This window comes from Chroicocephalus ridibundus, chromosome 2 (genome assembly GCF_963924245.1).
Source record: "Chroicocephalus ridibundus chromosome 2, bChrRid1.1, whole genome shotgun sequence".
Classification (NCBI taxonomy): domain Eukaryota; kingdom Metazoa; phylum Chordata; class Aves; order Charadriiformes; family Laridae; genus Chroicocephalus; species Chroicocephalus ridibundus.
Genome location: NC_086285.1, coordinates 115,879,359 through 115,896,781, shown reverse-complemented (window position 1 = coordinate 115,896,781; position 17,423 = coordinate 115,879,359). Strand labels below are relative to the sequence as shown.

General features: G+C 48.0%; 1 protein-coding gene and 1 long non-coding RNA gene across 8 annotated transcripts in view; one reads left to right on the top strand and one right to left on the bottom strand.

The window, feature by feature from the left end:
* The first annotated feature begins 4,327 nt into the window (after positions 1 to 4,327).
* LOC134510748 (uncharacterized) lies at positions 4,328 to 10,482 on the top strand. 3 transcript variants are annotated; one of them, XR_010069711.1, is made up of 4 exons: positions 4,348 to 4,641; positions 6,920 to 7,046; positions 8,160 to 8,292; positions 9,053 to 10,482. It is a non-coding gene; the product is annotated as an uncharacterized LOC134510748 (long non-coding RNA). The 3 variants fall into 3 exon arrangements; XR_010069713.1 differs by lacking the exons at positions 8,160 to 8,292; positions 9,053 to 10,482 and having other exon boundaries at positions 4,328 to 4,430; positions 4,583 to 4,641; positions 6,920 to 7,742; XR_010069712.1 differs by lacking the exons at positions 8,160 to 8,292; positions 9,053 to 10,482 and adding an exon at positions 7,164 to 7,742.
* A 901-nt stretch (positions 10,483 to 11,383) lies between these two features.
* DLGAP1 (DLG associated protein 1) overlaps positions 11,384 to 17,423 on the bottom strand; it is a 423,778-nt gene continuing 417,738 nt past the window's right edge. For all 5 annotated transcript variants that reach the window (XM_063326618.1, XM_063326617.1, XM_063326619.1 and 2 more), the window contains one exon: positions 11,384 to 15,401. In XM_063326618.1, the coding sequence (XP_063182688.1) occupies positions 15,192 to 15,401 (210 nt within the window). In that variant the 3' untranslated portion in view covers positions 11,384 to 15,191. The remainder of the gene's footprint in view (positions 15,402 to 17,423) is intronic.

Here is a 17,423-nt window from a genome sequence, read left to right as displayed (position 1 = left end):
TTTTACCAGGATGCTCTCTATATATCTCCTAGTATGGACATCGTACATATATGGGTACTGGCGTTTATAAAAATACCTAAAAAATAAAAAAGCCCTTGACTGATTTGTGGGAACAATGTGATGTCCTCCAGCTTGCTTTTATGCATTTGTGTAGTTTGCCTTGGAAATTGTTCTGGATAGCAGACACAGACCTGATGGTAAGGATCACAACAGTTTTGTAATTTTCCTGAGTAAGCGTTCGGCTGTTTTGCCAGAGCCTGTAATTTCACTTCCTTTTCTAGCCTGCAATGTTCTGATTGCCTGACCTTGTGCCGAATGTCTTATTTTGTTTTCTTTTGTACTTCTGGTCGCATTCCTTGTTTGAACTCTCCCTCTACCATCACTCTCCCTGTTTGACCTGAGAGCGCTTACGTAACATCACGCATAGTCCATTTAACCAGCCTAGAGACTGTTTTGGCTAGTTTTGTACTTTTTTGAAAGTCATCTGATCCTTGCTACCCCACTAAACTAACCACAACAGCAAATCTTGCTCTGATGCAAACCGATCAACTTCTGTTCATGAGAGAAAGCACATCTTCCCTGTGTAGACAGCTCGGCTTTTTTTTCTAACTTCTGCTTTCTGTGCTGTGACAGGGGTAAGCCAAAGAGAGAGGCAATTAATAATAAAATCCATCAGGCATTTTTAAAAAACAGAGGGATTGTTTTTAGTTTCGAGTCAATGGTGTTTCTGGTTTCAGCACACAGTCCTGGCCTCTGCTGCCACGGGCCTTTCCCCAGGTGGACGTCCCACCAGGTGAGGTGTGAGGCAGGCATTCCTCTGCCAACCTCGACCAAAAGGTTAGTTCAGGTTATCGTATTAAACGCTACTTAGGCAGTTGCTGCTGTAACTCATTCTTCATGTTAAATTCAGCTGGCTTGTGTTCAGCCAAGGTATTTCCAGTGATGTGCTGCCAACTTTCTCCAAGGGCTTCCTCAAAAGTCTTTCTTCCTTAGCTGGTGATACGTGGAAGAAACCTCCTGTCGATATCTCCTTTTAGTTCATAGGTTTACATGTGCAAAGTGCATACTGCCTCTTGTAAAGCTACACCTCCCTTCCTCTAACAAACCAGACCTCCTTGATCCTCTACTCCCTCTGTCCTGCCACAAGCAGCTTCAGCCAACATCACCTCCTTGCCTGCTGGGACTTGTCACCGTGTCATCTTCCCTGGCCCTGGCAGCTGTCTCCAAGTTTCTGAAGGCTGTGGATGGCTGCTCAGATGCAGGCGGCCTCCTTTGTTGTCTGGTCAGTAAAATAATAGATGTCCCCTGGGTCTTTGAGAGATACCTGGTCTTATTTCTCACCTATTGTGTCCATGGCACTTGCGGCATGGGGGGAATGTCCCAGCCACCCTCTGAAGTGGCATCCCCTACCGTCTCTTTGGACCATAGGAAGAGGTGGTGGGAATGTGGGCATACAGGTGTCTCTGTGGGAGAGTTCCCACTTGGTCCTGCAACACCTTACTCCTTCGCCTGGATGTGAGTGTGGGAGCAGTGGACGTGGTGCAGGTCCCCAGGCCAGAAGGCTGCTGGTGGTCTCAGGGAGGGCAGCGCGCGAAGCCCGGCTGGGGAGCATGCCAACAGCCAGCACCGCTTTCGGAGCTTCATTGGCTAGAGGCAACTGGAATTTAAATAAGCAGCACACATGGAGGTTTGGGGGGAGGGCATCATTTTCCCTCCCATTTACGCTGATAAGCGACAGGTATTTCCGCTGTGAGAAATTTCATTTCCTTTCCTTTCAAATGCGGTGATACAGAAGCTCAGGGTTCCGTCCACAGGGTCAGAGGAGCGAGGAGGAGAGCGCGGACCAGCTGATGCCTGTGTTAGCCAGCCTCTCCCCATCTGGCCAAGCAGCTCCTCGGTGACACGACCCTGCTGCTCCGTGATGCTTGTTGGACTCAGGGGGAGCTTGATTTCGGATCTTCTGCTTCCGTGAAGATTTGCCTTTAATCCTGGCCTTACCCCAGCCCTCTTCTGCATTTGCCGGTCAGTCTGGGCTGAAGCGGGCTGCCCCGGACACCTTCCCCAGCCCCTGTGGGCTCCCTCGGCAGGGTGGGGGGAGCTGCCATTGCGGAGCCAGAGCTGCTCCCTCCACCTGGGGCTAATTACGCGCCGCTTCCTCTCCAGCTGCCAGGGGCCTGGATGGAGAGCGGGGAAATCGCATGCAAGGCGCTTGTAACAGCCGCAGCTTGGCCCTTGGTGCCTCGGCCCTTTCTGCCATCGAAGGAAGAGCTGGCTGAGCCTCCCATCCCGTGGGACGCGCTTCCTGCCCTAGGAAATTCCCTGCTGCAAGGCAGGCCGGCAGAGCTGCCGTGGGGATTTTAAACTGCGTCCAGGGAGCGCTGGCTCGGTACAGGACAAGAGCTACGGGTTTTGAGAAAGCCCTAGAAAACTTTTCTATTATGTGTAAGAAAAAATAAATAATCCTTCCTGCTCCTCAGCTGTGTGGTTTGCCTAAACTCACTTCCCTGGGATACGTCAGAGTTTGATCTTGAAGGAAAGATATCTAAAAAAGCTCACGTGTAAAAACTTAACTGTTCCGGCGATAGGATCGTAATCTGCCTTTGATCCCGTAAATTGTTGAACAACAGCTCGGTCTGTTGCCCAAGGACTGCAGGAAATGTACGTAGCCTTATGCAAATTTCTAGGAGAGGGAATGTTTTGCAGGACTGGAAGCAGGATGGGGCGGGTGGGGGTGGCGGGGGGAGAGATGGCTTTTGCTGCAACTCTCAGTTTCTGGATTGCAGCTGAATAGTTGGGCAGCCTCGATGCTCTCCTCTGTCACCCCGCTGCCAGTTCCCACGGCTCCTACCCCTCGCTGCTCGCAGCCCAGTTGTGTAAGCCTGGAGCAGAGAGATTTTTCCAGACCTCTTCTCATGTACTGCTGGTGGCATTTTACAAGCGGAGTGTGCGAGCTGGGTCCTTTGGCTGCGCTTGTCTCCCAACAGCCATGGCAACTGCAATATTCACATTTCGCTTCTAAATCCCCATGACTTTTGCCGGCTGGGGGATATCTGCACGGGGGGGTGTGGGTGAATCTGGTGGTAAGAGACAAAAAAACTTCTTCGGGAACCTTGAGAGGAGCCAAGGCTGCGACGGAGCCCAACCAAGGCAGGATGCAGCAACAACACAGCGGGGGCACAGCCCACAGCTGGAGAGCTGTCAGGCAGGACTTTAATTTTGTACAAAATGTGAATTTTCCTCTTTCCCAGACTTGTAAAAGAATATTCACACCCTTGTAAAGAGGCAGGTTGGGTGCAGTGTGGGAGTGCATCCATCACTGCATTTGAAACAACTGACCTTTACATCCTAAGCCTGGCTCAGGGTAGCCAGTTCTGCTAAAAAATAAAAATACAGATCCATTGGTTTCTTCTCTGGGCTTTTTTTTTTTGCTTTTGCTTTTTTTTTCTTTCTTTCTTGTTCTTTGGGTTTTGTTTGTGTGTGTGTGCGTGTGCGTGTGTGTGCGCGAGCCAAGTGACATGACACTGGACTCTGGTCCTTCACCTGATTTTCTTTAATTTGCATATTGAAGAAAGCTGTCAAAAGGGCAGGATGAGCCCTCCATCCCCCAGCTGCCCTGGCAGGACTCCCCTGGCAGCCCTGCTGTGCTGTGCCGTGCCGTGCCAGGGGAGGCTGTGCTATGTCAAGAGCGTGGCCCGGAATTTTTGGGAAGCCACGTGTGCGGCACAGGTACGGGGCCGTGCACAGCAGAATGTGGGGCAGCGCTGCCTCAGCTGGGCATGAGTTTGTTTCGCTGTTTCTGTTTGTTTTTTTCACCTCGGTGATAATTCCTACCCAATGCGCGATCTCTGCTCTGTGTACTTTACAACTCCTTGTGATAATCAAAATCCGGCCCTGAACTTTTTCACTACAAAGGAAACAAGAACTTTGCCCCATCGGCTGTTCACAGGCTGTCCAGAGATGCTGCAGCCTTTTCTCATGTGCCAAAAAAACCCCAAAGTCTGTAGAAATCAAGGTTACGCTGATGGCAGAGCACTTTACTGTTTTTTCAGCAGTGTGGGCGGAGATCAGGCGCTTTGACATGACATGAGATTTCTGGTGTCGACCTCCTCTTTAAAAAAGAGAAGGCACCCAACCGGCCGGTGGAAACAAACCTATAAATGCCAGGATCACCAATAATGAGCTGTATGCGGCTCAAAGTGCAACCTGTGATGGGCAAGTGCTGAAACATTAACCAGACCTTGGGACACCGTCTGTAGTTGCCGCTTGGTGCCCACGCCGTGGCTGCCAGCAGAGGGGAAGGAGGGCTGCAGTATTATTACCCCTGGCCGGAGAAAGGGTACAGGGGTGTTTGCAGGGCACGGAGGGAAGCAGTGTTGGTGGTGGCCCCGAGGCGTCGTATGTGCAGCGGGTGGGGGGACAGCAATAAAAAGGTACAAGCTTCCCCCTGTGGGGCAGCGTGAGAGCCAGCGGAGGCTGAGAGCTTAAATCTCAGTCTCTGGCTCTTGGTGAATTACTCTGGCAAGCAACGCAGTGATGGCGGTGGCGTGAGGCCATCCTTCCACATGCCCTTCCATATTTGCAGGTACAACCTGCCTGTGGGTGAAGCCCCTGGCTCTAAACGTCCCCCTGCCCCCAGATGAGGTAAGGCTTGTGGGAGGAACAAACATAATTTATGAAACGGAGGGCTGCCATGGCGGGGGAAAAGGGGAATGCTAGGGATGCTTCTGGACCCACACCTCAGATGGTTTGGATCTGGGATCTGGGTGGTGTTTTGGTGTTGGTTTTGTTTGGTTTGGTTTGTTTTTCTAATGCTGGTGAACTGCCCTGGAGATCGGGTGAGGAGATAGAAAGTGTTTCTGAGCGCGCGTGCGAGTGTTGTAATCACATTACTGCTCCCTGAGCTCAGCTGACACTGGAGACTGGTAAACATCTCCCACCGCCGGTGTAGGTGGCAGTACATAAATCTTCAGAGCACCCTGAGGAATAACAAGTCTTTTGCAACTTTGTCTTTGAACTCCGAAGGAGTTATGCATACATGATGGATGGTGGCGGCGGCGCCCGGCCATACTCCGAGGGGCAGCGCGTCTCCCGACTGCCTTCCAGAGATTCGATCCTCACCTGGAGGAAGGGCACGGCCAGGCTGTGCGCCAGTGCTGGCGCTCGCAGCTGTAGAAACCGTCATTTCCTTCCCAAACACCGGGTGCAGCCTCAGCGAGGCGCTTGCAGCCGCCTGGCACGCGTGGCGTGGGGCCAAAAGCCATTCCTATAGCGTCCACTCATGCTATATACACCTGTGACGTTAACTCACCTGAGTCCTGCTGTGGGCTTCTCCACAGCCACTAACTGCATATATCCATGTTATCAGTGGGACAGCTTTGGGAGCAGCCTCTGCCAATAAGGCTGAGAGCGGGTTTACCTGAGAGCGTGTCCCCGTTCAGGATGCCTTGCCCTGCTCCTGCTGAATCATTATTACCTGGCAAGGGTTTGAGAACCGTGAGATCATATTTTATTATAGTGTGTTACAGCTGCAGAAAGAAGTATTGGATTTTGGGTTTATATCAGAAGACTAATTCTTGGTCAGGATGATGAAGTCTTTAGGTAAAGGACTGCCTTCGCAGCTCTTTGTAAAGTAATTGCTTTCCTAGTAGCGGCAAAAGAAAGGACGCGCTCATTTATGACGCTTTAAATCATACGACTCATTTCCAAAGACAAATAACAAAACCGTAGCAGAGAGCTCTGGTGCAGGGCTCCTTCTTGGATTGTAAACACTGCAAGACAGAAGCCATCAATGTTTGCTCAGCGTTCAGCCTAGCACAGCACAGCTTCTCCAGCTGGGGCTTTGGAGGCACGCTAATGGGGGTTTTAAATCACACCAAATACCTTCTTACGGTATTTACAATTTAACGATAACCATGCACGTGAGTGCCCAGGACTGTGGATGGTGACCGTGCAGCACTGGGACCAGAAAACCCGCGGTGCGGCCGAGCGCTGCGATGCGCCCTCCCCGCCCCCCCAGACCCCTGCTTATCTCGCGTGCGCGGGGGTGGCTGGGACCCTTTCAGGTGCTGTCAGTGTTCATCAGAAGCAACCTCTTAGAAGGAGCGATGTGAGAGTAAGTGCGTTACTGTGTGAGCTGTCACCAGATGTGCCAAGGACTGTGGATTGAAAAGGCAGTGGGGGGGGAAAAAAAGCATTAAAAATACCATTGCCATGTTGCCCTCTGGGCTTACACAAATGTGACACAGAGAAGAATTAGACTTCTGCAGTTTCATGTTTCCTTGACCTTTTGAGAGAGGAAGAAAAAAACAAATCCAACTTCTGCTCCCAGTTATAATGCTGAAAGTCTGGATCAAATATGATACACTGGCTCTTGAGGTGTGAGAGCAGAGTTTCATATCGTCTATTTAAAATTCAGAGAGAGAGAGAGAGAGGGGGAGCAAGCTGAGGTGTAGAGATAACTGAACAAAAGCTGGATGAGTTGAGAGCCAAACCCCTGTCCCAGGTGAGTGTAATTATTGGTGCTTAAGCAGGTTTGTCCACCCTGCTCTGGTGGGACTTCTGACTTGGCATCAGTGCAGCGTACAGCAGAAAACACGTGGCTCCTACAGCACAATGTCCTCTTGCCGCATGAGCGAGGGACGTGCCATGAGGGACAGTGGCACCGCCGCTGGCAGAGCCTGGCAGTGGTGGCTACGGCTAACGCATGTGGCAGAGGTGCTGCGACGGCACCCTCGTCGCGCTCGCTTGACGCTTGGGAAAGCCTTGGACCATTAGTGTTAAGCTCAGACATGCTACTTAACATGAAAACATTTCCGGTTAAAAATCATTTCAGAATATTGTTGTATGGGCTCCTGCAACTGTTGACAAACAAAATTTGCTTGGATTACACTTTAATGACAAACTGTGCACGCTTCAACAGGTTTTCTTTGTTTTGGCTTGGTTTCCTGATGTCATTTCCCTCCTTCTGCTAAGAAATATTTTAACACAGAGATGACAAATACGGAGACCTCAGCGTTGCCTGGGAGAAGCTGATCGGCACGAAGGAGGTACTGTGCACAAGTAGTTTTTTCCCCCCTTTTGTATACAAGCACAAGGCTATTAAGCAAAGGAGGAAAAACGCGTGGAGCACAGCGCAGTTTGCTAACGTATGGCCCGGCTCCCAGGCCCATGTGCGTTCTTGCAGGCAGACTGCGGTTGTCACGATGCTATTGCCAGGAATGATGTAAACAAAAGGAAACCTCTCGTCGATTGAAGCAGTAGGATAGTAGCACAAAAGAGTACTTCATAGAGTCTTTCTTTCAGATTGATACGCGCTATCTGTTTATCAAGGATGTTATTTGTTACATGTGGTCATACAGCTTCATTGACGTAAGTCACTGGTTTTTACATTTTTCTAAATCACAGCAGTATTTACTATGTGGTGAGTCAGGGCAGTGAGTAAGGTCGTAGAATCCCCTTGCACAGGATCATGACTTAAAATTCACGTGTTTTAAGCTCTTCTGGGTTCACTTAGAGATTGACAAACGGACATGTTTCCGTTGCTAAAGGTTTGTCTTTATGCCTTGGCTAAATTTCACAGCTGGCGATTACCCAACACTGCAAATGCAACTGTGTAACCTACTAATAATCAAACACTGGTGTTTATGCTGGATTAAAACAGTTGCTAGTGAGATGAAAACAAGACTTGCCCTTTCAAACTCTTCCATCCCACCATGAAGGCTTGCTTCGTGCAAGTAACTGCCATGAACTGACCTGCGTTACTTTTGGGTTACGTTATTTGTGTTAAATCCCGGCCACGTTCCCCTAGAGCCAGCGTCATTACAGTCATGTGTGACAAAGCCCGTGTGAGCCCCAGCACTGCCCAAGGACTTGCATGTCCCCTGCCCTCAGCTGGGGGCCCGGGGGCTCCTTGAGAGCATGGTGCTGCCCCGGCACATCATACAAATTGGGGTTACGGTGGCACTGATGCGCTGGGAAGGGATGTGAGATATTTAGAAACTATTTAGTGAAGCGTTGGTCCAAGATGGGAAGGAATCTCCCCCTTCAGCTGTGGCTACAGGCTGCGACAGGTCACGGTTGAACTTGTTGCAGCTTTAATGGTGGTATCCAAGCTCTTCCGCCAAGTCCCTCTCCTTCCTCCTGTTTTCTTCCTTCCCTAGGGCCACTGGTGACAATCCCTGTTTCGGCTCCTGGTACCATGGCCCATGGTCTCAGTGCTCATTTCACCCCAGTACCACAGCCTGCCAAAATGCCGTCGCAGTTTTGGTGCACCATCTGTGAGCAGCCCGACCGGTACCATTTTTTGACCTTTCACTGTCAATTATTGTGTGCAGAGATGAAGAATGACACACGCTTAAGTGCATCAGTTATCTCCATTTCCCGCCCCCCCCAATCCTTAGGCCCAGCACAGCCATGATTTGCCAGAACTATCTACAAATTGAAGAAGTTTCAGTACTGGGTTTTTTTTCAAGCGGTAGGAAAGTTTTCTTCCCAAGATTGGCAAAACAACCAGAGGACAATGAGTTATTATTACGACCACTTATTCCAAAATCAAAGAAAAAAGAACGTGTTGTAAGATGACAAATAACACAGCCCGACTCGTGCGATGCGTTGACGTCTCAGTGCCACATACTTTGTGGAGGGCGCACAGCAAGAGCAGGGAGGGTCACCGTCCTGGTGCAAGGACGCACGCTCAGGGAGTCATTCCAGACTGCGCTTTTGAGCACCAATAGCCAGTACAACAGGAAAAATATAAGCCATACTATTTTAAGGACATGACTTTGATAGTTCTGTAGTTAAAAGCCAGGGACAAGTGATAGGCCAGGCATGCCCACTGGGGGAATAGGTGAGTTAGATGGGAAGGGGTTACCCTTCGCTATTTAACATCTTGGCTCCCTAGTTACCGTCTCCAGACTAAGATGTTGCCTCAGCACACGGTTGTTTACCCAAGTCACTTGTCTTACCTTGGTGAGACATTTGATACCCGTAAAACATCCGTCACACTCTGTCCTAGTGCTTTTCCTTACTGTCTCTTTCCTCAAACCTTTGACAGCTTTGGAACGTGGCAGAGTGGCGGAGCAGCTGGGGAGCCGTGCAGCATTTGCCTTCTCCGGGGGCTCCGCAACGCTCCAGTATTTCTCCTCTTTGAATAGAGCTGGCAAAATCCATAATTGCTTCCACTCTCCTTGGCTAAAAACGAGGAAAAGCCCGGCACCCCGCCATGGGGATTGTTCAGCGCAGAGTCGATGCGATGAAGGCCTCTGCACCAGGAGTCGCCCATAATAGGTGGTGGCAATGCCACAGCTCAGCTTGTTTTTTAATATCTCTCTTTTTTTTTTTCTCCTTTCATGTGTTGTTTTTTCTCCCCCCCTGGGTGGAGTACAACCCGGGGGGGTGATGACTTACCTGCCACAGCTCGGTAGATCGCAATCTGGAACTGGCAGAGTGTTAACACAATGCCCCAGCGAGAGCTTTTCTGTCTCTAATTTCTATGATTATGTTGTTACTGGATCAGTGAAGAGAACCATGAAAAACACAATTACCAGGAAGCCCTGTTCCTTTCCTCATCCCTTTGTCTTGCTGTGGATCGGGCGTATGACTCACGGAGCAATCAAGGACCCGCTCTACGCGCCTGCGCTACCGAAAACGCTGCTGCCCGCCGATGGGACCCAGCCGTGGGAAAGCCTCACCGCTGGCTGAAGAACCCAGTCACGTCACGTTTTGCGGCTGGCGTCCAAATGCGTCCTGATGAATCGAGTGATAGCGGCTACCTGCTCCTGCTCCAGCAGTGGCCGAGCAGCAGCGCAGAAGAGGGGCTGTGGAAACCTCCCCGCCACATAGGAAAGCACAGGGAAGGGAAGATGGTTGTGAATGAGCTTGCTGTGGCAGGACAGCAATGTTTTTTTAGGTGACCGGCATAGCGTCAGACTAAAGGGAAAGGGGATGAGCATGTTTTGACTGTGGGTGCCGGTCTCAGATTTGCTCAGTGCAAGCCCCTCTGAGCATTGCAGGCTGGTGGGGCTGACCCGACCCCCTTACGTGACGCAGAGTGGGACAGGAGAACTTCACTTGTTGACTGCACTCCAAATCATGTATAAACCTAAGCCTCCAACGACACGTGCCAATAGCAGCAGAGCGGCCGATATTTTTACTACAATTCCTATGAAAAATGTCAGCTCAAAGTCAACACCAACTCTCAACAGATCTGATAGGCGAGCGTGCTCCAAACTGACGGTTGAAATGCATTATTTGCCTATTGCGTGCTGCAAATACAAATGTGTAGCAGGAGAGAACAGACCTTGGCAAACAAACTGACAACAAGCTATGCTTGTGGGGAAGGCTTGTGATTTGATCTGGAAGGGAACACTGAGTATAAATAGGGATAAAGTTTACCTTAAGCACGCATGAAAGGCAGGGTTATGGGCCATGGCTTGGACTTCTTCATTCTTCTGCCAGAGAACAGTTTGAAACATATCTGCTATTTCACGCCCTCTGATGTATTCTCATTACAAAAGATACCAGCCACCTCTGAAAGGTTTTTAAACAATAAAACATTTTTTTTTCCCCACCTCTGGTGTATCAGTTTGTCTATGACCAGTGAGAAGATAAATTCCAGCAGATGATGAGAAATCCCTTTGTCTCAGTGGTAATAAACCTTTAAGCAGAAATTTCCCTGCCTACAGATCCTTGGCACAAATCTTTCGGATCTTCCTGTGCTGAGGGCCTAAACGTGGGCAAACGGTACGTGGTGCAACACTGGCATGCTAATAATAGAACTATTAGGCTCTACAGACTGAATCAGAATCTGTTTAAATAGCCATGAACAACATCATCCTGGATATATTTATATAGGATTTGTTGACTGTATTTCACGTACTGGGAAAAACTGGGAAAAAAGTCAGGAAGCGGGACTCCAGTGAAGGGAAAGTCAGCTATCTCTGCCAGGGATCTCTCTTCGCCCCCCGCATTTCAGCCATCAGCGGAGATAAGCGGGAGACGAAGGGAACCAGTGCGGGGTGGGGGGAAAAGAGAGACAGGCTGGGGGGGTTCCTCGCTGCTTCTTTTGAAGTCCCCAGCGTAACTCCTGGCATCTTCGGCGGGGCTTGGCCGGGCTCCGTGCCTTTGAAGATTTTTTGCTAAGGCTCAAGGCCTTGATCGTGGCAACATTTACGCCTGTGAGTAACTCTGTGCAGACGAGCGCTGCCAGGGTGCTCGGCGGGACTCTCCGTGTGAGACTTTGCAGGATCGGTCTTAAGCAACGAGGGCTTAAGAGAAACATTCTGCTTGTCGCGCTTTTATCCTTGACCACATCAAATGAAACGCCTTGGCGGTTCTGGGAGAACGAATTTGCATTGAAAACCCACAGCTCTTACAAGCAGTGCATTAATTATTTTATTAATTTGCTCTTTTTACATTATGGGAAACATTCATCTATTTACATTTTCCTGTCCACACACACACTAGATAGATAGATAATCCCATGGAAACCCAAATCGTTAAGCCATAAAAACACTCTCCTCTGTCTAAAGGCTTTCAAATTTGCGTCTTTTGTTTCAAATCAAAAACATGTTTATAATCACATTTAGGAATGCAGGTAGGCCAGTGATTTACATTCCAGTTACTTAAAATACGCATTTGACCATTTTCCTTAAAAAAAACCCCAAACCCAAAAAAACGATAAATTCACAAAGATACAGTTTAAATTAAAGTGATAGTGCACATCAAAGCATTAAGGGAACACCAATAAATAAATTGAAATATATTACAAATAAATTATTTCTATTTACCTTTTCAAATATTAAAAATCTTTAATCCATTTCTTCATCTTTCTTTACAAAAAGATTATGAGAATTTTATGGAAACATCTGCAAAAAAATATAATAAATACTTCTTTTTTTTTTCTTTTTAACTTTTGAAGCAGGAGACAAAAACAACCTTTTCTAAAATTTTCCCCATGGAAAAAAAAAAACCAAACAATACTTTAGTCCCAAAGTGAAACAGAATATAGGCATTTTTAATATACACTGGGCAGGTTAGACTAAAAACAAATAGTTACAAATTATACTAAAACAGATGATAGAGCAAATATACTAGCATTAGTGTTGGTAAATGAGTCAAGTGGTTAACTAGTGGCATTCTAGGGGCAGAATTATTCTATTTTATATTTCTTGGTCTTGGCTGTATTTTTAATATTTTGCTAAAAATCTAAGCAAACATTATAATACCTTCTCCAGCGCCAAATGAACTAGCGGGCATTCATCTAAGAATAGATTCACTTAAAATAGATACAAAAAATGTTCTATGATACAGAAATACAATAATTTGTAATGTACAAGACTAGATAGTCTTTGCTTTTCTGCTTTTTTAGGGGGAAACTTACTGGGTATAAATTTCCATAGCCACTTGTCAACCGAAGTCTTAACTCATCTTTCATGAAACGTTCACAAAACTGTCTGCGACACAGTTGTGAATGTGGACTCTCACCTGGATACTGCTTTGAATATTTCAGTACAAATGAGTTCCAAGTAGTTAATACTTCCTATGACTACATATGCTCAAAAGTGGCAGTTGGCACTATCACATACTGCAAACACGGTGATGTTTCGTTGCTGCTAAAAGTTATCAACGCAGTGTTTCAAAACTAGCAAACACACTGGTATTCAAACGCTTGGAGGGTCAAACCTTTCGAAGCTCCTGTAACACAAAGCACTCTAGGGTGACACTGGATTTCTCGTTACTCTAGTTAAAAGTCTTTTATATATTAAATTATTAGCCCTTATCTTGTAAACCACAGCAGTAAATATTTGTGCCCTGTTTATAAAGACATAGCTCAGATATCAATGGCTTTGAGAGGTAGCAAATTCTCTAGTGGTTTTAGTATGCTCTCATGAAAACACTTGGTGCCAGAACCTATTACCTCTCCTATTTTCTTGAATGAAATTAAATTAGCACCTGGCTATGATGTCGTAGGAAAAAACAGCTGTCTGGCGTGATCTCGATGAATAGTTTTAGCAAGAGCTCAACTTTTTGATGACGATTTTTAAATGCTTTTTTTAAGCGCAAGCTGCAGAATCGCGCCACCCGTGCAGCGGGGTTTGTCACGGCTTGGACCATCCGTAGACGTTTTAAGAGCTACGGGCACAGCCAGCCCACGCTGGCGTGCGGCGATGGATGCACTCTCTGCCCCTCCACGGGGAGGGCTGTCCGGGCGCCTGCTCCCACCGGGAGCAGAGAGCATCCTGCCTTCCTCTCCCGGGTACCCCCGCCCCGGCACCTGGGGTGAAGAGGGAGCAGCGGAAGGGTGCGGAGAGCATCACCAGGGGGCTGCGCAGGCAGTGGGGACACACACTCTCCTCTGCCCCACGCCAGCCCCCGTCATCCAAACCAGCTCACGCCGATCCTGCTCGCGGCAGCACACGGCAGCTCGGCACGCGTGTGCGCACACACGCGCACGCACACACTCGCGCAACTCGCACGCACGCAACTCGGCTTCCAGCAACAGCGCCTTTCCTAATGTTGGCACCAGAGGTTTCGGTAGCGGGGTGCTCAGCGTCGCTCCTCCTCCTCGGAGCTTGGAGGACAAGCTCCTGCCTCAGCTGGGGGTGACTGGGGGGGGACGGGACACAGACACGCAGGGGCTGACCTCTCACGTTCCTCTCCAGCCCTATTGTCTGCCGTTTCCCCCCAGTATTAATGAGCTACTTGGGATGCATATTTTTCGTGATTGCAAAACAATGGCAGACGCCCGGGTAGGAAGGCTTGTCGTGGAAAAAAAAAAATAAAATTAACTTCATATTGATCCCATAACTTGTGAAAAATACTTTATTGTTCTTCTTCTTCAAATGGGTATTTTAGACTATTAAGAGGAGGCTGAATTAGAAACTTACTCCTAGATATGGACCGTTTGGTGATAAGCAGTCTGAACTGTAGCATACAACCGGCTGTGGATAGAGCAAAGCAAGCCTGGCCTGGAAAAGCATCAGAGGCTCCATGTACAGCAAATTCGCCTACCGGTGTCCGTGTGTGGCTGCGTGGACGTGTGAGATCAGATGGTCCCACCGAGATTAAGACATCAACAAAACCAAGCTTTTTTTCTTTTTTCTTTTTTTTTTTTTTAACCAATATAATCCATACAATACAATACAAGAGGAATTGACAATACAGTACAATTTTAAAAATTCTTAATACTTGGACAAGAAAATCCTTCTTTTATATTATCTCTTCAACTGTCATTGCTTCTTATCTCCTTCCTTTTCACTCTTTTATTGCCTTTCAAAATAGATTATTTCCCTGGAAGATCGAATTTACAATCTTCTGCTGATTGAAATGTTTAAGTAGTGATTGATGAAATAAAAATGAGGCAGTTTGTGCAGCTGTGAGTGTGCAGGTATCTTTCCACAGGATCTTTTCTATCCCTCGCCATCTCACCTGCGGGATATACTTCCACTTTTTCACCCCCACAGATCTGTGTTTTTTTCGTTTCACCCCCCTCCCCACTCCCGCCCCAGCCCCCTCCCCTTGTGTGACTCCTTAAATTCAGGTGAGAAGGTGTGATTCGGAGGTTTTAGAATAAAGTGCGCCATCTGCTTTAAAAAAAACAGTAATAAAAAGAAGGGAATCCGAGTCATAGCTCCTTTCATCTTTTGTGAGGAAGACGGCAGAGTCCGAAAGGATCACCCTGCATGACTGAAATTTCCAAAGTCCCCTACAGTTTGATATTGCTGTACACCGGGTAACAGACTAGCTTTAGGTCAACTAAAGATGGTGAGTAAGTTAAATGGAGCATCTACTGTACAGGTGCACGGGTGTGTGGAAGTCTGAGCGCCGCGTTTATTTGTTTCAAACAGAAAAAAAAGAAAAAAAAAAAGGATCGTACTCGTTTACATGAGGCAAAGTGGCAGCATCAGTACATGTGACAAAGCATCGTGATGACATGGGCGAACCTTCAGAAAGCAAGGGTGATTAGAGGACATCTCTCGGAGGACCGACAACTACGCCACGGCAGTGGAGTTCACTGGGAGCATCGGGGCGGCTGCGTACAGAGAGAGGGGAGGGGGAGAGGCGGGGAGAGAGAGCGAGAGAGGAGGAGGAGGAGGTACAAATACTTCGTGGTGACCTTGAGCAGGAGCCTAGAGGGGCAGATTATACATGAGGCTTGTCTTGCCAGAGAGAGTCCTCCCGGTTGGATCCCTTCATAGCCTGGTCTGGGCTTCGGGGATGTATATCTCAATGCTTTCGGCGCTCTCGGTAGCTGAGTTCTGGCGGACCGATGCAGCGCGCTTGGCAGCCATCAGCCGTTTCCGGGCCTCTTGACGCTGCGAGCTTTCCAGAGAGCGTTCTCGTATGAGTGGCACCTGACCTTTCGATGGCTTCTTTGGCACTGGAGGAGGGACCCTTCTCTCCTGATCAAAGCAGAAGGTTAATGGCATTATACAGCTTCTCAGGGAAAGGCGGGAAAAACTAGGATACGTCAGTAGTTAGAACACACATTTTACCTAAGGTTTGTTAGCTCTTATCTGCCTTTCTGTCTTCAGTGAACTGGCTTTTGTGCTCAAGGGTTCATAAACATGGGGCAAGGGCAAAGGGGAAGGGAGGGCCGGCCGCAGTGCGACTTCTCCTCGGGGAACGCTGCCAGGGCCGAGGTCCCCACCGCTCAACCCCTTAGTGCGGCTCCCCGGGGCTCGGGGCCGGGGCAGGGGGATCCCGGCGTCTCCTCCCGGTGCCGGGGACTGGAAAGGAGAGCATCTCGGACGCTGCCTCCCGCCACCGCAGCCAGGTGCGGGTGGCTGGGGAGCGAACGCCATTCTCGGCGGAGGAACTCGGGAGAGCCCCGGCTCCCGGGCCACCCTCTTCTATACGTGCATAACGCTAGGCGCTCTTACAACACCGAGGTAACCGGGGCTTCGGCGTTCCCAAAATGCAGATGGGAACTAGCTGCCTGCAGCTGGGGCATCAGAACAAATATTTATTTTTTTTTAAAAAAAACAACCCACCATATATTTATGCATGTGTTTTGTAGCGGCTTAATGACTGCTCAAAAATCCCACACTTTGGGTCTCGCTGTGCCAGCTCATAAACTCTAGCCTCCTGCTAAATAGGCATGACAAGCTACAATCAGCTAGAAACAGAAAAAAAAAACGGTAGGGAAAACTTAAAAACCATTAAGAGAACATGCATTAATCATCACGGTGGCAGCTAGCTCCAGATATGCGATCATGTATATCCTGGTGCATGTACACACACACACACAAAAAAGAAAACCCAACAAAAAAAAACCCTCAGAGAGGGATCTCTCCTGAAAAAGAAAAGTGTATTCGGGTCTGAATTTCAGGCGGCCACAAAGACTTTGTCAAGTTAATTAGATTGTCTTTTAAGTTACATCCCCTTCCAACTGTGAACATGGTCTCTGAGCGAAGGGATTTTATGGCACTACAAAGGTCCCATTCTGCCCTTTCGTTTTCTCTCATGCTGCTCACAACAGCTTCCATGGCTTGAAATATAAAGGTGCTTAGTTACACTTATTCATACTTTGCTTTTTCTCTCCATCCAAGCATTAATCTATGCTGCCTAAAGAGGGCCCAGTGGCAAAGGCCAAAGGCAACTGCAAATATCAATTCCAGAGAAAGCTTTTTATTTTTGTTTTAAATCCTGTTTAAGAAAGGAGATGATCTGTTTTATTTAAAATCATAGACAAATGCTGTTGAAACAGGAACACAGTCAGTGCAATTCTTTAAAATCTTTACCTTCCTAATGTAGGTCCCTTTCTTCAGCACTACTTAACTTCCTTTAACCCGTTATAGTCTTCTTTTTGTTGGAAACTCTTTGAAATGTTTTTCAGAAGCAAAGAAAAGGCACATTTTTTTTAAGGAAAGCTCTCGTTTCTTACTGCTGCAATTGCAAACACCCGTCCTACCCGCTTTACTGTAAAAGCTAATGAAAGACCATATACCAGCGTTTCTGTGCATGCATGTTTGACGGTTTTAACTTCCTTTTCTGATAGATACCGAAAAAAAAAGAAGAAGATAAGAAAATGACTTGCCTTCAGTACCTTGGGCTAGGAAAACACATTCCCATTCATTCCCCTACAAAACACACTAGGTGTGCACAAATGGTGTGAACATGGCACTCCTAAGTCAGGAATGAGTATTTAGTCTTGATCGGAGGAGGAGGGAGAGTGCTACCAGCGCTGCCTTTGCAAGCTTCCTGCTGCAAGATTAATGGGGTTTGATATCATTATGGTTATTTGCCTGAAAGAAAACACCGCTTTGGTCATCGGCAGCCAGCTGACCGTAAGTTGGGGCAGCCCGGACTCCTGTCTGAGCCACTGTACCTGTAAGACATGTTCCTCCTCCTTCTGGTGACCCTACCTGTTGGCTGTACTCATTGCTATCAGACCAGCCACGGTGGAAATTCAGCCATCAAAT